General features: G+C 43.8%; 2 protein-coding genes across 6 annotated transcripts in view; one reads left to right on the forward strand and one right to left on the reverse strand.

Moving 5' to 3' along the window:
* The window catches only part of MTOR (mechanistic target of rapamycin kinase), a 69,921-nt gene extending 53,798 nt beyond the window's left edge, over window positions 1–16,123 (reverse strand). The window contains exons 1-22 of one of the 5 annotated variants that reach the window (XM_059866431.1): window positions 16,011–16,123; window positions 14,785–14,948; window positions 14,303–14,411; window positions 12,752–12,984; window positions 12,221–12,421; window positions 11,367–11,501; window positions 10,673–10,948; window positions 10,247–10,355; window positions 9,264–9,450; window positions 8,953–9,081; window positions 7,874–8,118; window positions 6,920–7,135; window positions 6,097–6,302; window positions 5,467–5,589; window positions 5,055–5,144; window positions 4,875–4,967; window positions 4,249–4,383; window positions 3,798–3,927; window positions 3,357–3,607; window positions 2,467–2,508; window positions 1,276–1,362; window positions 541–708 (exon numbers count right to left, since the gene is read on the reverse strand). In XM_059866431.1, coding sequence (XP_059722414.1) covers window positions 541–708; window positions 1,276–1,362; window positions 2,467–2,508; window positions 3,357–3,607; window positions 3,798–3,927; window positions 4,249–4,383; window positions 4,875–4,967; window positions 5,055–5,144; window positions 5,467–5,589; window positions 6,097–6,302; window positions 6,920–7,135; window positions 7,874–8,118; window positions 8,953–9,081; window positions 9,264–9,450; window positions 10,247–10,355; window positions 10,673–10,948; window positions 11,367–11,501; window positions 12,221–12,421; window positions 12,752–12,984; window positions 14,303–14,411; window positions 14,785–14,904 — 3,285 coding nt within the window. In that variant the 5' untranslated portion in view covers window positions 14,905–14,948; window positions 16,011–16,123. Of the gene's footprint in view, window positions 1–540; window positions 709–1,275; window positions 1,363–2,466; window positions 2,509–3,356; window positions 3,608–3,797; window positions 3,928–4,248; window positions 4,384–4,874; window positions 4,968–5,054; window positions 5,145–5,466; window positions 5,590–6,096; window positions 6,303–6,919; window positions 7,136–7,873; window positions 8,119–8,952; window positions 9,082–9,263; window positions 9,451–10,246; window positions 10,356–10,672; window positions 10,949–11,366; window positions 11,502–12,220; window positions 12,422–12,751; window positions 12,985–14,302; window positions 14,412–14,784; window positions 14,949–15,606; window positions 15,934–16,010 lie in introns of those variants that run through there. The other 4 variants (XM_059866433.1, XM_059866432.1, XM_059866434.1 and 1 more) reach the window with 4 other exon arrangements.
* Window positions 16,124–17,146: 1,023 nt separating this feature from the next.
* UBIAD1 (UbiA prenyltransferase domain containing 1) lies at window positions 17,147–23,028 on the forward strand. Its single transcript, XM_059866504.1, has 2 exons — window positions 17,147–17,957; window positions 19,276–23,028. The coding sequence occupies exons 1-2, from the start codon at window positions 17,441–17,443 to the stop codon at window positions 19,761–19,763; spliced, it is 1,005 nt and encodes a 334-aa protein (XP_059722487.1). The 5' UTR covers window positions 17,147–17,440; the 3' UTR covers window positions 19,764–23,028.
* The last annotated feature ends 878 nt before the right edge of the window (window positions 23,029–23,906 follow it).

A 23,906-nucleotide genomic window follows, 5' to 3' on the forward strand; every position in this document is an offset into this window, starting at 1 on the left:
CACATTCTCTGAACCTCAGCAAAAGTAAAAAACAATTCTTACCATTTGCTGTGCCTGTGTTGTGCCAAAGTAGAATGCAAGATGGAGATTGTTTACCCATAGTGATGGTGTTTTGTTTCCTTGGCCTGTCAGGGCCAGGTGTGTGTGTGTGTGTGTGTGTGTGTGTGTGTCGGGACTGTTGGCTGACAGTCACGAGATTCTGAGCAGTTGTGTGCAGAGGTGAGTGCTTGGCAGATTCAGTTTAGATCTAATATAATATAATAAAGTAATTAACTAACCTTCTAATAAAATAGAATCAAATACATCATTCTCTCCCCCCCACTGAAAACAAAAATATCATTGATCATTTTCCAGTGAAAAGTTTCTTCAACCTTGCACCTGAACAACTGTCTGCATCATTCCACACCAAGCCACTGCCAAACTGCACCTGTCCCATTGGATTGTGCAGCACACAAGCAAGGAGCCCTGCTGAGCATGGCAGGCTGGGAACACCTGCCTGGGCAGTGCCCAGAGCACAGCAGCCAGTGCAGCCCCACTCACCTTGACAGAAACAATGCGACCCTGACTGTTGTCATGCATGAAGACCCGTAACATGTGAGGGATGAGCTGAGGCAGGTAAAGTTTGAATTCACCTCCTAGAGCTACCACAATCTGCTCAATAAGTAGGATAATTGTGCTCTGTATGGAGTTGTTCATGACCCAGAAGTCCTATAGAAGAAAGGAAAAAAGGGGGAAAAAAAATCCAGCAGTTCTTCAACTGAGCTGTACCAATTAGAGGAAAAGCAAACTGTAGGAGACAGTCTGTAGATAAATTCAAGATTGCAAGGAAGGACTATAATTCCTGTTTTTAAAACACTTGGCACTTCCAGTACATTTATAGTTGTTGAAAACAACCTTGGAAAACTGATTTTCTTCCTAATCCTTCTACAAGTTTGCAAACATTTAGTGAAAATTATGTGAAAAGACACCTATTTATGAACTCTAGATATCTCCTGCTAAAACTGTGTTTCTGAAAGTAGTCAGTGCACAAAATCCAAGTGCTGGAAAGAACTCAGTCACTAACAGAACCCGAAGCTACGCTTACTTCAGTTACTACCAATAATGCATATTCTAACTTCAAATAAATGGTATTTCAAAATACAATTATTACTTCAAATATATGCAACTCTGCACTTCATATGAACTTCTGAAGCAGCTGATACCTTGGATAAGTTATTTGAAATAGACTGTCCACCCTTCTTGACAGTAAAGTACTGGCATAAAGATTGCACTCACTCTCATCAAGGTGACAATTTCATCCATATAGGGCCGAATATGACTTCTCACAAAGGACACCAACATTCCTAGCTGCTGAAACAGGAACTGGAAGGAAGAAATGTGAAAAAATCAGTGTAGCTTATCCAGATATCAAAGCCACTGGGTAAAGAGTTTCACAGGCAACTGCAAGCTCATTTATCAAACAAATAGCATGCATAGCTCCCATCTGCTCAAAATCTGGGGCTAAATTCTTGGCAGCTTCAGCTCAGCAGTTTGGGTTTTGTGGATTTTTATGGGTTTTGGGTTAATTTTTATTGTTGGTGGTTTTTAAGGGACAGTGGGGAAGAAAAGTGATTTGGGGTTTATTGGTTGGGTTTCCCCCCAGCTTGCATAAAAAAAATAAATTGCAAGCTCAAACCCTCAGACACTCAAGCACACAAACAGGGTTTATAAAGTCCCAGCAAATCTCTAGTGTCAGAACAGACTTGAAAGCACAGACACCTCAATTACAGTGTATTGTAATTTATGTTTGAAGGATGCTTCCAAAAATTCAGCCCCTAGTCTTTTCCCCCTGCCTGAAAACCAAACTGACACACATTTTAAGATATTCCTTCTGTACTTTTTCCCATCCCCCACAAGATATATTGGTGAAAAGTTACTGGGGAACGCAGTTAGGTCCTTGCCAGAAACACTGCATTTTTTTAAAAGATGGTTGATTACACCATTCATTCTCCACCACCAAGAAGAATTTTGACTTAGACAATTTTATTTGGATACACTATGTATTGTGGTGGAAGGAATTGCAAAACTGTCAATCTTAAACATCCAATTGTGACAATGAATTTACTCTTTAAATTGGTATGAAATCACATGGGCTAAATCACCCATGTAAAATTGATGTAGATAGTCTATTTTCTCTGTACAAAAAATAGGAAAATGTAAGCTACTGTCTATTAAATTTCATTTCTTCATGCAGTTTTTGAAGACTACAGTCACAAACTACAACGTGGAGCTCATAAAAAGAGAAAACACTTTCATGAGAACTAAATAAGAAATAATCTCAGCTTCTTTAGTGAGAGCAGTACACACACATTTACCAAAGATGAACTCTGAGCTCCTGTACTGTGCCTAATTTTTGGTGTAGTGAGAGGATGCTTACATACAGGACAAGGACCTTCCTCTTTAAGGCTTTATGTCACGCATACCCACCTCAGCTCTTCTCCCCAGTACACTTTCACCATCTTCTTTTACCTGAAAATTTTTAAACAGAGTGTGCACAAGTGCATAGCTTTCAAGCAAGTTAGATCAGTCAGGTCTAGAACCTCAGACAACTCAGACACGAGATGTTTTCCTTACAATCTGAGTAGTAGTTCAGGCTGGGAGAAAACAGCAGTTCTATAGCAGAACTGGGATTCTGCTAAGGGAGCACCTATAAAACACAGCAGCAATAACAAATGCAAACTGCCCTTCACACCCCAGAGCATTTGGCTGCCTGAAGAAGAGCCTTGGCAAACAGCAGCCATCTCTGGTTAGGTGAACCTTAAGCCCATCATCATCATCTTCACACAATTCTCATTTCCTTCTATACCTGTAAATTAAGTGGGAAGGAAGAGAAAGCACTGCTGTGGAATCACCACCCATGTTGCTCTAAATGTTAGCAGACTGTATCAAATTGATTTTTCCTTCTAATAGATGAGCCAAAGTAAATGACTGCACCAAAAATTTGAAGAATCAACCCTTATTATTTAATAATACTGTTTGCCACAGAGTATTAACACAGAGATCACTGAAAGATCTGGAAGCTGCACAGATGTTTTCCTGAACAAGAACAGCTTGGTGAAAACACAGAATCAAATACTGGCCTTCCAAGGATTATGCTCAGAAGCAGCCATTTCAATAAAAAGCAGAGAAATTGTTTGCACTGGGCATTCCAATAATTGCTCACAGAAGGGAAAAAGCAAAGCTGAACCTCACTTCTGCAGTGTGCTTGGCATCAACACATAGCACAGCAATGCCCAAAGCCAGCCACAGTCTCTTCCAGGAAATGGATTCTCATTTTTTAGAGTGGAGCAGGCAGGAGGGGTCCCTGGCACACTCACCTCTCGGATGGCACCGTCACACACCCGGATCACGTTCAGGAACGTTGGCATCACCTGGGGCAGGAACTGCACACACTTCAGTCCAAGAGATTTGAAAATAAAGGTGATGGCCTGAACTACCATAGTGTGGTGTTGGGACAAGGATTGGTCTCGGAAGATTCTCATCAGTGCCACCATAGAGACAGCTGGATAGAACTCATCCAGAGGGAGGTTTCCCATGTTCACCAACATCTCACTGGTGCTGTAGTCAGCTAGGAGAAAGAAGGCAGTGTCATGAGCTAGGTATTAAAAGATCCTGAATATGGGTTCAGGAACACCCAAGTGTAAGTTGAAAACATGTACACTAACAATTCTTTAAGAAGGGACAAACTGGTAACAAAACAGTCAAGATCTGTTTGTAAATCATAAAGCTATCTATCTGAAAGAAGCTGAGATGCTTACAAGAATCCTGGCTGGATTTGGACTCCGAGAGGCTAACAGCTGAAGCATCTCGTGACTGATCGATCATGCCAATGTTCACTTTGTGTTTGTAAGGGTCCAAAGCACCCAGCAGCCCTAGCACACGAATAGCCTGAAAAGACACAAAGGAAATCCACCAGAACTTCATCACTAAGGACAAAGACAGCACTCTAACCCCCATATTTGAAAAGATCCTGATGATTTAAGAGGGAAGATCTGGAACAGAAGTGACTGCCTGGAAAAAACAGTGCTTTCCATCTAGCTTCTGGAAGCCATTGAATTGACTTTACACATGCACTCTCTTATTTCTGCTTATTGCATTTTGCTCAGTCACAACAACATTCTCTCCCTCCTATGCAGGCACATTTACTTGGCACCTCTCTCTTCCCAAACAGCTTTGCTAAGTGGTTGTGTGATAGTTTCATGTTCATACCTCTCTGCGGGTGCCCTGGTTTTGCTCAGTCTTCAGGAAGTTCAGGAGCACCTCCAGCAGAGTTGGGTACTTCCTGTATGGTTCTACCACGTAACCTGTGCTAGCCACAAGCTGCCCCAGGGTCCAAAGAGCCACCTACAAAGATGAAGCCCAAAGAGGATTAGTTTTGACCAGGGAATTTATTATGCCTTCTGATACATCAGTCATTCAACTTCTGTAAAGTTTCTTGGAGCATTTGATCACACTGCAAATCACAGTCCATGGTTGGAAAATCTCTATAAAGAACATTTTTCTATAAGCAATAGTAAAGAAAGTAATAATCCACAATATCTCAGGCTGTCACAATTGCTCTCACTCAGAGGTACAATTCAAATAAACATTCAATTCAGTGAGTCCAAGCCCTCCAATAAAAACAGCTTTCTTTTCCTTCTTGTTTTTCCTCTAACAGTTCTGAACTATGCCACAACAGGCACTGTAAACCCTCACCTGTGTACCGTGACTACAACTCCACTAGAGACTCGAGTGATTTAAAGTTTCATTTCAGCAGCTATGATGAGATGTGTGGATGTTTTGTTACAGCTATGGTCACAGCAGCTGTCAAGTTTAGCACAGTTGTAAACACTTACTTGTCTTTTAGCCAGAAGGGAGGAGTCCTGTAGCATGTCCATAATTATAATGAAGAGCTCATCCACCCACTTCCTCATCTCCAGCCCACTGACCTATTGAAAGACAAAAATTCATCCTTCATCCAGCATTCCCAAAACCTTAACAAGCATGGCAAAGAGGTATCTGCAGTATATCCCTACCTGTGCAAGCTCCCCTATCGTAGCCAGGACATTGTTAATCACACCTGGATTGGGATCTGGATCAGGATCTTTCAGTTTCACAATCAGTGCCTGGTGGATGACAGTGGAACAAATTATAATGTGTTTAAAGAGTACTCAAAATTATCTTTCCTTTTGTTTTCACCTGAAATTGACCCCACAATCATAGTAAGAATTTCAACAGTAAAAGAAACTTGGGTCTCATAAACATGATGCAAATCTGGAATTAAATTGGGCTAAACTGTCACCCATGTGCATTCCTGTGAGTAACATCTACACCAATCTGTTTTCTTTCCTGCTGTGATGAAGCAAAAGAACTGTAGCTCCTGAGGGTCAAGTAACCACTTGCTGTGTCACTTCATTCCAAAGTCACCAGGAAATGTAGAGACTCTACCTTAAGGATAGGCTCCATGTAGGGACGGATGAGGCGTGGAGCATTGGAAACCAGGTGACCCAACATCCTGGCACTTTGCTCTTTGATTCTGCCAACACCACTGTGTTCCAGCTCTGTTAGAATCTGCACAAGAGACAATGGAAGCAAGCAAACCAGAAAAATAAAGGCAGGTAAAAATTCTTTTCATTTTTTGCTGTCGCAACTCAGTACTTGTAAAGGCTGTTCTATGTTTCACTCTGTTATCATTTATCCTAAATTAACTAAAATTAATTAGCATAAAAGCGATGGCTCCAAAATCTGTGTTTACAAAGAGGTACCACACATTCAGCCAAAAGCACCACACAACATTCTTCCTCAACAGAGATGGAAAGCACTGTGGCATGATGACTAGGGGTGAAATAACTGCTATCCTTCCTTTCCCTTTTAATACATCCACAAGCTTCAGTCCAGCCATTGATCATGAGAAAGATCTGCTGAAATCCACTAAGCAGGGCAATAACTACTTTCCAAAAGAGATTGATTCCCCCTGCTCTCCATGCATTTACAGCTAGATAGCCCAGTTCTTTAACACCACCTTAGTCTCAATATCAGTTACTCTGTTTCCCCCCCGCAGGAATCCCTCCTCCTCACCTGGATTAACATCTTGCGAAGGAAAGGCATGACAAAGGCAGGGTTCATGCTGCTCAGGCGCCCCACGGTGCAGATGGCCAGCTCTCGGATTTCAAACACTTGATCATTCAGGGCCACAAAAAGAGCTTGCAAGTTTTCAGCCTGGGCAAGGTGAGCATCAAACCGCTCATCCAGAGAAGCCAACACGCAGAAACGTATATCAGGGTCTGCAGGAACACATTTATTTCTCTTTAAATGCACTAAATTCCAGTCACTTTTTTTGCCTTCATTCACAAAACAGCCTCAAAAATTCTTCACAAGAGCTTGCTCAGAGCAAGACACGATATCAGTGTTTCACACACAAAAAACATGATGGGTCAGCCCAGAAATCTCTGTGCTGCTCAACATGCCCCAATAACCAAGTCAGTACCAAGTGTCACTTGGATGCTACGTGGCAACCTGAGTTCAACTGAAAGAACAAAAAAAAATCAAGTACAAATTTTCAGCAAGAAGAATCAATTCCTTCCCAAACTCCAAAATTTAAGGCTGTGACCCAGAACAGCAGCAAAAGGAGTCTCAGTGTTCTGCTTAGTTCAAAGGATTACCAAGGGCACATCCGGAGTATTTTTCACTAGTGTTCTATTAATACCTCAATAATCAAGATGTGGAAAAAGAAATTGGGAAACTTTTTATCCTAATTTACCAAGAGTGATGGATTAAGTTTAGTGGCAAATACGTTCAAATTCTATTCCAAATTCTATTTGTATTCATAACATCATCACCTGCTCACACGACAGAATTAACATGAGGTAGGAGAGCCCTTTTCTCTGAATCCCACACTCACCTGGGTCAGTTATTCCAACCACAAGCAGTTTGCTGAGGACATCAGCCACGACCTGCACTGCTGTCTGACTGACCACATGGGCATGGCCACTGATCAAGTGGATGGAGGGTGTGAGCAGGCGAGAGCAGGTGCGGGCGGCTTCCATGCGGATCTCCTTGTGCTCGCTGTTCAGGAAGTGATCAGCACAATGCCGAACGAACTGAGTCAGGGAGTGGCCTGAAAAGAGGAAGATGGGTGGTTAAAACACAGGTTTACACCTCAGCTACCCGTTTTACCAGAGAACAGGAGTTTAAAGAACATGCTCCCAGAATTTTTCTGCTACTTGTACTCTAATGCCCCAGCTGTTTCTATCCCATATGCCCTTGCCCCCTGCTTCTTTATTTCACCATAAAATCAGAGGGTTTTGGGAAAGCTGCAAAAGGCAGGCTTCAGAGACAGCAGAACCATGATTAGAGCTAAGTAGTAGCCATAAGATTGGTCAGCAGAAAAATTACGTAAGAAGTAGAAAACTAAGAACAAATAGAACAATGGTCTGTGTATTAACGTTTGTCTAGAATAACTCCTTAAGCTGCAGAAAGGTATATCTAGCAAGATATTAGGAGGTTTTAAACTTAATAATGGAGCTCTGTGCATTGTATTTTAAGATTTAGAAGCAGGTATTGTATTTGAAATAAGCAAGCATTGTTTTAACCAAAGGTACGTGTGCTTATAGTGGTTGGATGGAACTACTGTCGATATGGTTTTGCTTTGTGTGATTGGTCAAAAGAGTTTTAAAGTAAGTTGTAACATTAAGTTCTTTGTCTGCTGCCTGGGATGCGAGCTGCTGGCATCTTCCCATTGTCATAACCATGGAATGAGAGTGATGCTGGAAAATAAAACAGCTGAAGACACGTTCCCAGCAGTCCTGTCCCGTTGGTGATTTGTACACAGCCCCCGGCCGGCGATACATCTCACCTTCAAACTCAAAGCTACCGAGCGTGCGCAGGGCAAGGGTGATGCTCCCCACATCACTGGCCTCTGGGATGTTGGTGAGACTGGGGGAGGCCAGCTGGTGGGCAAGGCCCTTTGGCATGCCTGGATGTCGCAGAGGCTTGTGCATCAGAACAAGAGAGAGCATTTTCAGCAGCCCATCCTGGATATCCTTCTTCAGCTGTGGGATCTGACGGCTCAGGTCGTACAGCACAGCTGTTAGAGCAGGGCTGAGGGCAAGAAGCAAGCAAAAGTCATTAGAAAAGAAACAATGATGTGCATATTTCACCTTGTTTATTTATGCCTTTGCCAATCAGAATATAATTGTGGGCATTCACACATGAGAGCAACACCTGCAAGCAGAGCACAAGGTCCTTGTGTAAGCTGAGACATGAGGTGACCTTCCTGTATAAACTGAGCAAAGTCCCAGGACTGCTGCACACATCACTACATTAGCCAGTGTTGCTGGAAAACTGTTACAAATCCAAATGATTTCTTACACTTATGTTTTTTAAACAAAAAGCAACTAAATTCACTTCCAGATGACAATATAATTTAAACAGCCTTGTGCTACCTTAAAACTTTCTCCATACCTTTCCATACTAACAACTTATTTATTCCACCAAAAAGAACTGTCAGCTACAAAGGTGAAAGATGCCAGGAGCAAATATTCAGCACTTCAGCTCTCCTTCTCTGCCATTTTGATATGACACAAGTCTGCTGGCTGTCAAATGCTTTCAAAAATTTCACAGGTTGCTGCCAAATGTGTTTGAAGAGTGGAAAATGAAGGAGAATACTTTTGGACTAGCTGTTCTACAACAAGATTTCTTTAGTGAGACATGAATTCTCTTAAATAACAGAGATATGAATTCTCTTAAATAACAGAGACATTAACAGTTAAAACATACCATTCTTCTGAAACAGCTATTGTGATCTTCTGAAAGATCACTTATGTCAACTTTAAAGCAATAATCTTCCTTATCAATCTGAAAACTTTTATGATCTCACTCTGTATGGCTGACAATGCCATCCTGAAGCTAACAGCAAAACAGATTTCTGCTTACCTCAGGCCCACAGCCAGCATAGGTTCCAAAAGCTCTTTGATGTCCTGCTGGATACTGGGTCCCATGGCTCGTGCCAGCATACTAATGCAGGTGAAGACTGTGGCATCAACCTGCACAGACTTCTGTCTCCTGGAAAAGGACCACAAAATTACAAGGAGCTGCTATTTTTCAAACATCTTTCTTCATCCTCCTTCTGTGTTACCAGTCTTACAGAAACACTTCAGATTTTAATATAAGAATTTGATCCACATTATAAAAATTCTATAAAGAGCAAGTGTTTTCATTTCTTCCTTTAACTTTCACATACTTACTTGTGGGCAAAGTCCTTTGGGGGAAGAGCTGCTTTTATGATTTCAAGGACTTTTGGTAGGTAAGCTTGAAACTCAGACCTCACTGCCACAGAAAGCAAACCCAAGGCCTGGAAGGCTGCTGTTCGCTCCTTCTCCTTCTTCACACAACTGAGAACATGATTCATGGTGTCTGGAAGATACTGATCAGCTGCCCACAAGAGAAAACAATACTGATATTAGAATTCACTTTGGTTTATACAGCTGCATAACATTTCCAACTAAACCTTTACAAGTGTTAAAATAGAAAACAGACATAGCAATATCAAATTTGCTGACATGATCAGTGGCAAATATGTCACCATATTATAAACTTGTCAAACTACAGAAGGCTTTGTTTTTAAAAAGAAAAATCACCAGAATAAAGGAGCTATAAAACACTCCCACTGCAACTGGTTTTATACACATATAAGATAGTGATAGTTTCATAGTGATTAATTGGAAATTTGGAATAATTAACACAAAAATTGTTCCAACTCACTAAGAGCAGCTTGGTGACTTGCCTCCAACTCTGATACTCTCCTGAACTTGCTTGATAAATCAACTAAACTGCTTTAAAGCTGGCAGTTATTTCCTAGCACACGCAACAGAGAAAAAGGAAGAGAACTCTAATAATATTTGACATACACTGAGTCAGAGCATGAGAGAATTCTCCTCTAACATATTGAGGAGAAAATAGAAAAATGAGGTTTTTATGTCTTATGGTATTGATCACCAAATTCTGAAAATAGATTTCAATCTATTTTCTTAATCAGAGCAACATTTTGGCATCAGCTATCAAGTCACACTTATTCAGAACAAAAGACTGTCTTCCCACAGAGGAATGTGCTCATCAGACAAGCACCACATTTGGTGTGCTGCACAAGTTCATCTGGACCAAAGAGATCTGGATAACTTCCAGCCCAAAATCAGCAATATTTCTATAATCCAACCATTCATCTTGTCACCTGTGAACGCTGAAGGACGGAAAGCAGCCAGTCGTGGTAGCAGATTGAGAACTGTCATCTGGATCAAAGAATTTTTGCTGGTTCTGCACTTGAGAACCCACTGGCAGACCTAGAAGGAAATAGATTAGGCTTTAAAGGATGGCCATTGGCAGTAACACACACATGTTTATCACCTGTGTGCTTTTAGGCATTCTACTGACATTTGGCTTCAGAGTCCCTCAAAGAAAAGGATAATCAAGACTGCTTCCAAAAGGAAATAAATCATTTGCCCTAAGACAGTGACAAAGCCACATGTAAATATTGAGTTTTGAAGGCTCAGTTCAATACCAGCTGGTATTGCCTGCTAAGTAAAAACGCAGAGTACAACTCCTCTGCAAGAACAGAGGTTGAGAATGTTGGGAGACAAGTTGAAGAACTAATACATACTTGATCAAATTTCTCTTCCATTAGATCCCTGCAGCATCGACTTTCTACCAGAGTAGATTTTACTGGAACAGGTGAGGTTGCAAAACCCATAATTCCTTGGTGAGCACTGTACCCCAGGAGACCAGCCAAGGCATTTGACTGAGAGGGCTGAAGAGACTGAAAGCTTGTGAAGGGAGTGATGTGGCGAGGCTTGGTACTGAAGCCCATCAGGTCTTTGCAGTACTTGTCATGCACAAGCTGCTGCTGAGTGATCTCTTCCATCTCCTCTCTAAGGCGCTGGACAAAGTAGAGAAACATTAAAAAATAAAAAGTAACTAAGATACTCTCAGAACAGTATTACCCAAATCTCCTGAATAGCATCCTGTATACTCAATATTCAAATGGCTGTAACTGAGTAAAATCCAGCAAAAATAATTGAGTATCTAACATGCAAGAGAGTCCTCATTCCATAGAAAAAAAATATTTTTCATTGTATTTAATCAAGTTAATAGACTTTCCATTGGAGCTTATTACCTCCTCAGCCCAAACTCGTCCCTTTTTATTTCTCTAATACACTTTAATGCTTGATTCCATGCTCAGCTGAGTCTTCCACTCAACAACCCCACTGCAACACTATGGGATATTTCCACAGACTGCAGAGTTGCTATACACTCTCAATCAATGCCCACAATTGCCACCTTGCTCCTTTGCTCACCTCTCCCTCCATACTGCTGATTCTCACTAGCTCATTGAGGATCAGTAAGGCACCGTGGATTCGGTCATCACGATTCATTCCTTTCTCTTTGGCCAAAGTCTCATCAAAGCCCTTCTCAGCCTCTTCATATGTATGCTTGGGGCAAAAGAAAAAAAATCTCAGTGACAGTGCAGAAACAAAGTCTGTGGAAATGAAGTAGTACTGCCAGTCAAGAGTTAGTGACATTCTGAACTTTCCAAGAGTAGCCACAAACCTCAATTGAGTAATAAAAGAAGCATAAGGCAATACAATTCTGATTCACCCAAAAGCTGAGGACTCTGCTGCAGAGCATCTTCAGCAGCACTAATCAAACAGCACGGTATCACCTTCATCACTATCTGCAGCACTTATTTGATTATAAGAAATCCAAATTCATAACATCTGACTGCAGTGCCCAAAACTTACTTGATATCACCAAACTTGAATTCCTGTGACAATGGCAGCAAAGCAAAGGTTCAGGCAAAAGAATTCTTATCTTTCACACTTATGTTTTATCTACACTAATAAAACCCTCTACTAGTAAGAGATGACACTAGATAATTGCATGGCTATAAAACTAGGTCAACAGCTGAAGATGAGGTGCAGATAGACCAATGTAATCTTGAAGGAGTTAAATCTTGCTTACTTTTGCAGCAGTAGGCTGAAGGAGCTACTCACTTTGGAAGCCATTATATTTTCAACCCTTTCAAGGAGAGGCAGTTTTTTAGCTGACAGAGGTGACAGGTTCTTAGCTTAGCCAGCTCTTCTGAAAACTGGCACCTCAACATCTGTATTGCATTATAAGGGGCTGCTTCAAAACAAGGTTATTTTCTTACTCTGTACCACTGGGGCTTCTGCATCTCTTTAGGCTCCCGTTGCGTGGTGAGGATAAGGCAGGCTCTTAAGGCAGAGACAGCTCCCTCTCGGATGGCCTGCTTGGGATCCCACACAGCCACAAATATATTGTCAAAGAATGGCTGCACTTGTTGGAAGAAGAAGGTAGGCACGCTGATTGCCAGCTCCCGCAAGACAAGGACCTGGACGTGGGGAGGGAAACAGTAACAATCTGAGAGATGAGCACACAGAGACAAACCTCATAACTTTTACAGTGCAGTACCATTTGTTTAGACTGTCGTTGTCTGTGAGCTGTTTCCAACCCCACACTCTGACAATTCATTAGTCACTGGGCTAATGGAGAAGCAATGAAGCAGCACACTGTCTGCCCAGGAGAGCATTACAGATTCTCAGACATGGACTGGCAACCATTCCCACCCTGACCAAAGCTTTTCTGCAGATTTCTGTGCATATTTCCTACCCCTGTTCACTAACCCCAACTATTTCATGACAACAAAAAAGGCATCACTTACAGCTGCATGTCTACGACCTTCATTCCTGTCAGCTCCCAGCCACTCCAGAGCTCGTTTCACCTCAAACTCCACATACTCAGCTGTGAAGGTGTCACCAGCCATTGCAAGCCTCCCAATAGCCTTGGAAGCCATCTCCATCACAACAGGGTCATTGGATGGCAGGAGGTTCCTCAGGTAGTTGGCAAACCTGCCGATACGGGTGGCATTACCTCCTTCAACACCGATAAGACTTGCTGCAGAGAAAGGGAGCAATGCTGCAGTTTTCAGGTGCTGCAGTTCTCCCCAAGAGTCAGTGAGGCAGACAGTAGGGAATCCCTGGATGACAGCTAGTATTCCCTACACATTCTTTAAAGATTCCCATTAAGCCCCCCTAAACTATAAATCCACAGGGGAAAAAAAAAAATCAAGCTCAGGAAAGGGCCACCATTCTTTTGAGCCTGAACTTTTAAGAGAGTGGAAAAACGCATCTGGTAGCCTCATAAATTTTCCCTAATTTTAGTTTTAGAAGAGGAAAAAAATAATTCACCCTGGGATCACAGAACCATTCCTAATAGAAAGACATCCATCTGCATGCAACTACTACAGCTAGTACCCCTCACAAGAAAAGTCAGAGACTACACAGACCAAGGAAATGCTCTCCTCCTCAGTCCTAGAGACAGCCTCTCCTGGAGAGGGTGGAGGAAACTCATCAGACACCAGCATGGCAGAAGCTTTCGTTGCCAGTGCCTGAGTTGCACTTGCTTTGTAGATAAAGAGGCCATAAGTGTCCAGGGCTGTCAAGCTGGCACCTTTCAACATCACTAAATTCACAAAACAACTTGAATGTGATACTGTCAGCTTAAGACCTGATGTTATCAATAAAGATTTCTCTGAGGGATTTACACTGCCTTCAAACACATTGGGACTGGATGATTTTTATGTCTATGAGCCTAAACCATAAACATCTCCCTGGCTATTTAAGAAGTAACTACAGTAGCTACAATACAGGGCTACTTGCCTGGAAGGCAAAGTATTTATGCAAGCTGACTTCCCCAAGAGTGGGGATTCAGGCAGCTCTGCAATCTCAGAGAGCACACAGCCAGAGCTGCTAATGGAGAGGGTGATCAGAATCAAAGCAGAAGCTCTGTGAGCCCCTCTTGGGAATGGAAATTGCTGTTATGGAGCCAGGTAAATTTAAATAACAAGAATCGATCTCTCCAGATGGAAGAGAGTTGAGAAAGTCAGCCTACCCTGAAACATAGAAAGGGTCAGCACAAAGCGCTCTCAGCTGAGCTCCAGAACAGAGTTTTCATGTGCTCAGCATTCACATTTGATGTTCAACTCCAAGAAGAGCTCAGGGCCCATTAAGTACCAGGTTTCCAGCCACTTTCAGTAGCTCCCATGCTGACACTTCACGCAGATTTTCAGAGCCAGCAACTAGAACACGCCCAGGATCCTGAGCTGTCAGACATCAGGCCCCAACTATAAAAGCTCATTCCTTTTGAAAATCTGTCCCTAAAGGTAGTTGCATTAAGAGAAAATTCAGCAGAAGCATTATGCACTTTCACTTACCTATAGCCAGAATGCCACCCTTCCTTTCATTTGCATCAGAGCTAGAGACCAGCTCAAATATGTGATGGTTCAGCTGATCGTAAAACCTGGTAGATTCTTCCTGACTCATCTGTAAAAGCAAAAAGTTCAAATCAGCTTTCAGCATTCACTCTCTCTCCCTCCTGCTCCAAAACCTCCATAATGACAATGCTTCTTATGCCACTTAAACAGAAAGAAATTAAATCAACCATACGTTACAAGCTCAAAATAGTTTCTCTTATTTGTGACCTATATGCAGCAAGTTTACTTATTCTGGTACTTGACCACCCATTTGTGTCACCAACTTTCTCACCTCTCCAACATGCCAGGGGGCAAAGATAAGCTCCCATCTCCTCCCTAAGACCAGCTTCCATATTCCAAAAATCTCCACTGCCAAGGCACCAGCCCATTCCTCTACACTCACATGATACACAAGGATGAATAATGCCATTGGTAGCACTCACCTCACGCAGCTCCATGGTGACATAATGCTGCAAGTCCTTGGCAGCTTTGGCCCTTGTCTCTTCGCTGCGACTCTTCAAGCCATTGGCAAATTGCTGGAGAATGGACACAGTGCCCGACATGGTGGCAGTATGCTGGGGCTCAGGGGCATCAAGTCCTGTAAATTCTTCAGAGACACACATCTTTTACTGCTTGAACTGAAATCTCCGAGCTTCTTTCTTAAGGCTGTCCCTCCTAACTGTTCCCAAAACACCCATAAAGATGCTGTGTTGGTAGACCATAAAATTACAAGCAATGACTATATTCCTTAGGCATTACACTCCATGATAAAACTGTATCACCACATACCATGACCCCCAGCCTATTTGCTCTCTAGCTCCTCAAATACCAAAATACATCACAGTAGGCCACGTCCCCTAGGGTGATCTAATCCTAAATCAAGGGTAATGCAACAGTTGAAAAACAGCAGGGTGAAACTAGGGTTTGCAATTACCTATAATAAGTAAGCACAACCATTCCCAGGATTATATCACTATCATATGCCCTCCCTGAACACTTCCATCCAAGTTTCTTCACAGAAATCTCAATGTCACACCAACACAAGGAAGACTCAGCACTGGCAAGTGTTACATCCTCCAGTAGATATTTAGAGATTGGAAGTCCAGTTATAGCAACGCCAGTCATTGCAACACGGGGTTTCCCAGCATAACACATAAACAAACTTTCTCAGGAGCCTTTCTTTACGTCAAAAACATTTCAGATGCTTGGCGCACCCCCTCCCCGCCCCGATATTCAGATTATGTAAGACTAAACCAAGCACTAACACCAGAACTTCAACTGCTTCTCCCCAAATATTCCACACGCGGTCACAGACATCCAGCGGGACCATGGGCGAGGCGGCTGCTGGCAGGAGCCCAGCAGAGGCTCCCCGGATCACAGAGCAGCGGCGGGGTTGCTGCTGCCCATCAGCCCAGGCCGGAGGCAGTTCCTGGGATTCCTTCAGGGCCACAGAGCCCAGCGGGCAGGACCCGGCAGGCCCGGGTGCGGGGGGAGCCCCGCAGGCCGAGAGTGAGGGAGGGGTGAGGCGGGGCAAGGCGAGCACGGCCGGCGGGGCCGCAGGCGGTGGGGCCGCGCGACCGGGCGCTCGGGCAGGTCGGGCCGGGCAGGAAGCGGGAGGTGAGGGGAAGGGGAGCCGATGAAGATGAGAGGCACCGCCGCTCTCACTCACCCGCCGCCGCCTCCCCTACTTCGGGCCCCGGGCCCCGTGCCTGCCCCGCCGCCGCGCCTGCAGCGCCAGCGAGCCGCGGCTGGCCAATAGGATCCCGGGAACGCCGTAATCGGCATCACATCTGACCAATAGAAAAAGGGAAAGGGGGAAGAAGCGCTCAAAGCTCCACCCCTTCCCCAAGGAACCGCAAGGGCAGTCGCCTTTTCACCAATCATCAAGGCAATAGTGACTGAGTGGCAGTGCATCTGACCAATAGAATGGCTGGGCTTACTCAGTAGGCCCACCCTCCCGATGCCGGCTTCCGCCCTTCCGTGAGGTGCCGGCTAGGGCCGGGCTACAGCATGGGTAGATGGAGTAGAACAAGCGGCATCATCTGCTTGAGCGAAGCGCTTGGACTGTTCTGCATGACATCCTTGTCTCTAAACTGGAGAGACATGGATTTGATGGATAGACCACTCGTTGGATAAAGAACTGGCGGGATAGCCGCACTTAAAGTGTTGCGGTCAGCGGCGCATTGTCCACTTCGAGACCAGGGACGAGCAGTGTCCCTCAGGGGTGGTACAGGGGCTGATAGTATTCACCAACTTTGTCGGCCACAATGGGATTGAGGCACCCTCAGCAAGTGACACCGAGCTGTGTGGTGCTGTTGTGGAAGAAGAGAAGGTTGTGTGGAGATCTCAGAGCACCCTTTCAGTATCTGTAGAGGCATACAAGGAGGAACTCTTAACCAGAACAAGGGGGAAATGGGTTCAGACTAAAAGAGAAGAAATTTAGGAAAATGTTTGGGGAGATCCTGGCATAAGTTGCCCAGAGAATCTGTGGCTGCCCCATCCATGGAAGTGTCCAAGGCCGTGTAGGATGGGGCCTGGAGCAGCCTGGCCAGCGGAAGGTATTCCTGCCGTGGCAAGGGCTGACACGAGATAAGCTTTAAGGCTTTAAGGTCCTTCCCCGCGCAAGCCACGCTGCGGGTGTGAGCGCTGAGTGCGCCCTGCGCATGCGCAAAGGGAGCAGGGCGCTGCCGTGCCCGCTGTGCTCCGCTGAAATGCGTCCGGCCGTGCCCGTGACAGCAGCAGAGGTGGCTGTGTCTGCGCCGGGCTTTGGGCGCTCCGTGGCGGCTCTGACATGAACCGTGGTGCTGGCGCGTGCTGCGGGGTGAGCCCCTCGCCGCCGCGGATGACGCCGTCGGCCGCTTCATTTTCCTTTTAGTTTGTACAGCGGGAGGTACCGGCAGGTGCGGAACGCTTCGCACAAAGCCGCGGGGGTGGCGAGGCCTGTCAGGCTGGAGGTCCTGTAGGGCGGGTAATGGCGGCGCCCTGGCATCTCCCGCAGGCCGCCATAGCGGCGGCGCCCCTCGCTCCTCCCGGGCCCCGCTAACGCGCGGCCCTTCCCCTTCTAGGTGCTGCTGCTGCTGCTGCGAGAGCGGGGCGAGCATGGGACCAGCAGACCTGGTGCAGAAGATCAGTATCAGCGCCGAGAGCCCCCGCGGGAGCGAGAGCAGCGGCACGGCGTTGGCGGGCGCTGACGGGGCCGCCCCCGGCAGCTGGAGACACAAGTGCGCGGCCTATGTGCTGGCGCTCCGGCCCTGGAGCTTCAGCGCCTCGCTGACCCCTGTGGCGCTGGGCAGCGCCCTGGCGTACCGGGCTGAGGGAGCGCTCGACCCGGGGCTGCTGGTGGGAAGCGCCGTGACCGTCCTGGCTGTGCACGGGGCCGGCAACTTGGTGAATACCTATTACGACTTTTCCAAAGGCATCGATCACAAGAAGAGTGATGACAGGACATTGGTGGACCAGATTTTGGAGCCGCAGGATGTAGTCCGGTTTGGAGTCTTTCTCTACACCGTGGGCTGTATCTGCGCTGCTGGGCTCTATGCTGTGTCGACGCTCAAGCTGGAGCACCTGGCCCTGATTTACTTTGGAGGACTTTCCAGCTCCTTCCTTTATACCGGAGGTAAGTGCTGCATCCTTTTCTTGGGAATCTGAATACAGAAGTGACAGAATCAGCTGAATTGTCAAGAGGTTTCTAGGAGACACACGTGATCTATCTAGTGCACTGCATTAAAATATTTATGGTATTTCCTGAAGTACTGGTACATAAACTTGTATTCTTTGCAATTGAATGTTGTGGGAAGAGTCATACTAAGATCTTCAGTTGGATAGTGGTGTTGAGGCATTATTATTTACATATATGGCTTTTGATGCTTATCAGAACTGTTGCTGAATCTTTTTGTGAAGTTTATCTCATATCCTTTAGCAGTGTAGCTAATGGCATATTTTCTTTCCTTTGGTGGGAATGTTACTTTGTTTTGGAATGTTTTGTTGTTATTCTTTAGATGGAGCTTCACTGTGAATGCTGTACAGTTTGTGATTCTTCTTAATAAGACAAGGATATTTTAGTGTCTTCCTGTGTTGGATAGATACAAACATCATTAGGAGGAGAAGAAAAAGCAACTTAGTTTCTAACTGTCAGACTTTGAGATATGTGCATTTCCCTGAAAGTATCTTGTCAGCTTTGCATTTCGTTCTGAACATTTTCTGTATTTCTTCAGGATCAAGTTCTAGTATGCATGATCACACTGAAAAGTACCTTATTTCTATAGGTTTCTGCAGACAGCTATTTCTAGGTGGGTATTTAAACCTGGCCTGTTGTATTTGCATTGCCCCCTGACGAAGGCAGGAATGATGCATCTGACTCCAAGTTCTCAGAAGGCAAATTTATTACTTTAAAATACTATATTATATTAAAGAATACTATACTAAACTATACTAACTAAAGACTACAGAAAGGATACTTACAGGAGGCTGAAAAGATAATATTGAAAACTTGTGACTCTCTCCAGAGTCCTGACACAGCTTGGCCCCAATTGGCCAAAGAGTGAAAACAACTCACAGCAGAATGCAATGGAACAATCACCTGTGGGTAAGCAATCTCCAAACACATTCCACATGGGAGAAGCAAATGAAATAAGAATTATTTTCCTTTTTCTCTGAGGCCTCTCAGCTTCCCAGGAGAAAAATCCTGGACAAAGGGATTATTTCAGAGACTGTGAATGCCACAGTGGCCCTTAGTTTTTGTTACATTGTTTGTCTGGAGAAATTCTTATCTTAAAAAAGAAGAAAGAAATAACATGTTTCTTGTCCATAGCTGCATGTGCTTTGGTTGTTTTGTAATATTCCTATGAGAAAGGCTGAACTGTTATGTCATCCGTTCTCTTTTGTCATTTGAATTCTTTAATAATGCTTGATTTTATTCTTGTGTCTTGCCACAGGAATTGGATTTAAATACGTTGCCCTTGGCGATGTGGTGATCCTGATCACCTTTGGGCCCCTGGCTGTGGTGTTTGCCCATGCAGTGCAGGTTGGTTACCTGTCTCTGACCCCCCTGCTCTACGCTGTCCCTCTGGCCCTGAGCACTGAGGCCATCCTGCACAGCAACAACACCCGGGACATGGAGTCAGACCGGCAGGCGGGAATCGTCACCTTGGCCATCCTCATTGGCCCCACCTTCTCCTACATCCTCTACACTGTGCTGCTCTTCCTGCCCTACCTGATTTTCTGTGTGCTGGCCACACGCTATACCATCAGCATGGCACTGCCACTGCTCACCATCCCCATGGCATTTTCACTGGAAAGACAGTTCCGGAGTCAGAACTTCAGCAAAATTCCTCAGCGGACAGCCAAACTCAATCTGCTGCTGGGCCTTTTCTATGTTTTTGGCATTACATTGGCACCAGCTGGTGCTCTCCCCAAACTGTGAAAAGAGCTGTAGGGTCAGGCCTCATAATTCACTATTCATGCCAATTACCAGTGGATGTTATGAATAAATGGCGCATTATGGACAGTGAGAAGAATGGAAAGACCACCTTGCACTGTTGATAGTGAATGTTATGATTTCTGGCCTTGGATAGCTTGTACAACACAGCTTATACCTTCAAAAAAGTGATTTATCAGTTCTTCAGAAGGGGAGAACTGTGTGGCTTTGCTTTGAGGAACAAGCTGACATAAGGTCAAGGAAATGTTTAAAGAACCTCATCCTTCTGCTGCCTAACTTTTTCACTGTCAGTTCAATGAAAGCTAGAGCCTCAAATCACACTCTCCATTCACTTCACAAGCACAATGATTTCTCTTATCACTCCTTTAGTGGTGAAGGAGTCCAGTGGCTCCCATATGGGAATCAGAAAACACTGCCAAATGTTTAGTATCACAACGTAGGTGCCATTAATTCACTCTCTTGTAAGTGTATTTCATCTTCATCTGTAGCATGTTTTAACTTTTGTTTTGCTTTTCCTAGCCAAATTTTGAGCCTTTATTTCCAAGCCCCCTGAAATGCACTAGATACTGATTCATGAACTATTGCTTCTGCTTGTCCCATATAGTCTAGAAATGTCAAAGTTATAAATCTCTGTGGGTTGTGCTAAAATGGAGCACAAATAGCCCACTGCACAAACTTTAGGCCAAAACCAGTAAATCTGTATTCTGCTACAAAAGCTGAAGCTGTAAATGCAAACCATGTAACTGGAAAGCCCTTAATGGGTAGAAAAACAAATGGTTTCCATTTTTGTATTTGCTTAGAATTTACTTTCTGAAATGACAGTTTTTAAGTTAGGGAGAGCTGACAGAGTGCCAAATTTCTCTGAATAGCTATGGATTAATGGATATATAGGTGGGAAACAAATTCTTGATTTTAAAAAAGCTTTTTTTTTCAATTTGTTTTTTTCTATTTATTTAGATTATTATTCACAGTATTATAGTGAAATGTTTTATTATAAAAAGCCCAGTTCACCAAAGAAGGAAGATATAGTGTTGGAAAAAACAAATCTGAATTATTGCATTGGCTCTGCATAAAAATTAGGACTGGAAATTGGAATAAACCAATCTTTTTAACAAGATTTTTCCTAATGGAGTCCAGAGTTTGTGTCACTGAGTCACAATTAAGTGAGCTCTGAAGGGAAGTTCCCCACTTTATACCTTATAGCATTGCTTTGTTTTCTCCTTGCCACTTGCTGTTCATGTGGCCCTTTGGAGAGCTGATTGTCTCAGCAGCTATGCAGCTGTGTGAAAAACATGCCAAACATAATGGGGAAAATATGTGCCTTCCAGTGCAAAGATGAATTTGATCCATAGTATATTACTTAGTGGCAACTGAATTCTCTTCTGTGTTATTTAGTACCTGTACACAGGTTTCCTGAAAAGCTTTGCAGGAGCTGTGATAAGCTCAGAGGAATTGATGCAGATGTTGAGCTAGAGCTCCAGGTGCCAGGTCACAGCCTTGCTTTTGAACAAGTGTGTGTGGGAACCATTTTACACACGAGCAATAAACTAGCAATAAGCTCACGTGGTGTTACCCTGCATCTGGCATAGGTAAGCTATAGCCTCATGGTGTAAATCTGAAAGAGCCAAGTGTCCCAGTAGTGGGTTGTACTGACAGCAGTAAAGCTGAGCTGATGGTACCAGAGTACATGGTACAGCTCTTTAGACACTGGTTTTATGGCTTCATGTTATCCACTGTTACCCAGCAGTTGTATCTGAGCTGAAGTTAATGGGGAGGAGTCTTTGCAGGCCTATTTAATGAGCCACAGTTTCATCTTTTTTTTATTAAAACGGGCAAATGATCTCTCTGATCTGGCACTGGACAAGAAGAGATGGACTTCAGCAGCTGCTTGCTACAGCAAAATACTTGTTAGGATTAAAAACACAAGGAGAAAATGCACGAGTTCAGCTCGGATGGAGGGGAGATCCAGAAGGTTTTGGAGACTATTCAATGCAGATATACACAGCAAATTTCTACTGTTGCTTCTTTGTGGACCTACAGAATGAAGAAGAGCCTAGCTCCAATATCCATTTCACATTTCTGCAAACCAAAAGCTTTTGGTAGAGATAAGTAAGGGCTGAGCTGACAAATCTGTTAACCTTGCACTTGGGGATATACAAGTTTATTGGGTTAATCCTGCCCTTTGTAGCAGCTGTGTGCTTCATTTTAGGATAGCTTGGTTTTTAATAGCTTTCCATTTCAAAGAATGGTTAGTTATCTTTTCTCTACTTTTTTTACAAAAACTAGAGTACTCCAGCTAAATTCCTTAAAGTAACTTGGCTTGTATCTTTGATAACTGTAATTGTAATAATGGGAAGATCATTGGAGTGTGTAACTCTTACTGTATCTTGACATCCTACCCTTTCTTGGGTGGGATGTCTACTTAGGGCTGGAAAGGACCAGTGCTTTTTGTTACTAAGATGAAACAGCTCATTATTACAAAAATATATGTGTGGAACACTTTCTGAGGTAGGGGGAATTAAAAGTATTTTAATAGAAAAACTGAGATGAAAATTCGGTAATTTCTTACTAGCAGATGCTGGTTGCCTCCAATTCCCTCTCTTTGAAGAACAGTATCATTCCAGGTTCTTGAGGATATTAGTAATAACTAACACATTCTTCACCATGGTTTTGATGAAGTCATTTAACTTCTCTGTGTCTCAGAAAACAGCTAATTTTTGCCTAATTTACAGGGTTGCTCAGCTGACATCATTGTCATAAAGAGCTTTGAAGGTAAAAAGTGTTTTATCTCTGTGCTTTCCAAAAAGCTTGTTAGTACTAGAAAACATTTTAGATAGAAGCTAACATAAAGGGTGACTTAACCAATGTGATTAGGCCAAAATAATCTTTACATATAATCAGTGAGTGGTTAGAGAGGTTCATTTATTGGTTTGCTTTGTGATGAAGATGCTGGGTCTCTTCCCCTACCCGACTTTTCCCTGTCCCATGCTACTTTCCCTGAATATAAACTTTAGAAATTTTCTTTCAGGTCACTCTTGATGAGCTGTATTGCAGTGTGATGAATGTGCACTGGTAGATGAACTGGTATGTAGCCCATCTGTTAATGTGTTCTAAAGCACCTCCTGGCCTTTCTTCTTACCCAATAAACTGTCTGAATGTTACTCAGTTTATTATGCTATGTTTAATTATTTTGTATTACTCAAGTTGTATTTTTACACATGGATTAAAACACAGTCACAAAAAAAAAGAAGGTCTTCATCTGTGTCTTGGTTTGGAAAGACAGGTGTGTGCTGAGGAAGGCAGGAGCCTTGTGTGAAATGGAAAATGTAAACCCCCCCCCCCCCACCAAATTGTTATAAATTTAAAATTAAGGGGCTCTCAGGCAAAGACATGGGAGCATATCTTTCCTTTTTTTCAGGAATAACAGTTCTTTACTAGGGAAGAAAATAAAATGATAAAATAAACAATGCAGTAAACCAAACCAACACTGCCAGAGTCAGAGCACAGCCTGACACCCTGTGGGTCAGGGTGCTGGCAGCAGTGCCATTGGAATTGTGGCTCAGCCCTCCTGCAGTGCCAGGGCTGGTTCTGCTGGAGCAGGGATCCTGGAGAAGGGTGCAGTCTGCCTCTGGAGGTCCAGGGGAAGAGGCAGCTGCTGCTCCTCTGGGAATCCAGTGGAGAAGCTGTGCTGGTGTTCCAGAACCTCAGATTCTATCCAGGTAGGAATGCCTGGCTCCTCCCTCTGGGCTCACATCTCCCAGTGGGATGCTGCAGTTCTTATCAGCCATGCAGGGACATTCCATGGCCTGTTATCAGCAGGTGTCCCCTCCCCAGGGAGGGGTGATTGTGGAAGAGATAAGGAAAACTGCCCACTGAACAGAAGACAACTGCCACACCTCTAAGAGATGGCAAATAGAATACACATTGCCTTGCAATCTAGGACAATCTGCCATGTTTATAGTGTTAGTGCCTGAAAAATCATACTTTTTTTTTTGTCTAAAAGTCCTTTTATGAATCACATAGTCCTGTCCTTCCCTATCACAAGGCAAACAGCTCTGTAACAGTGATCATTCCCTACTAATGGCAGGCTTAGAATAGTTCTGGTTATTAATCAATGTGCAGAATTTT

The sequence above is a fragment of the Haemorhous mexicanus genome, chromosome 23 (genome assembly GCF_027477595.1).
Source record: "Haemorhous mexicanus isolate bHaeMex1 chromosome 23, bHaeMex1.pri, whole genome shotgun sequence".
Lineage (NCBI taxonomy): Eukaryota > Metazoa > Chordata > Aves > Passeriformes > Fringillidae > Haemorhous > Haemorhous mexicanus.

Bases quoted from the DNA above. Each gene is read 5' to 3' on its own strand.
- UBIAD1 (XM_059866504.1), top strand. From the start codon at position 17,441: ATGGGACCAGCAGACCTGGTGCAGAAGATCAGTATCAGCGCCGAGAGC. The intron at 17,958-19,275 runs GTAAGTGCTGCA...GTCTTGCCACAG, and splicing joins CTCCTTCCTTTATACCGGAG to GAATTGGATTTAAATACGTT.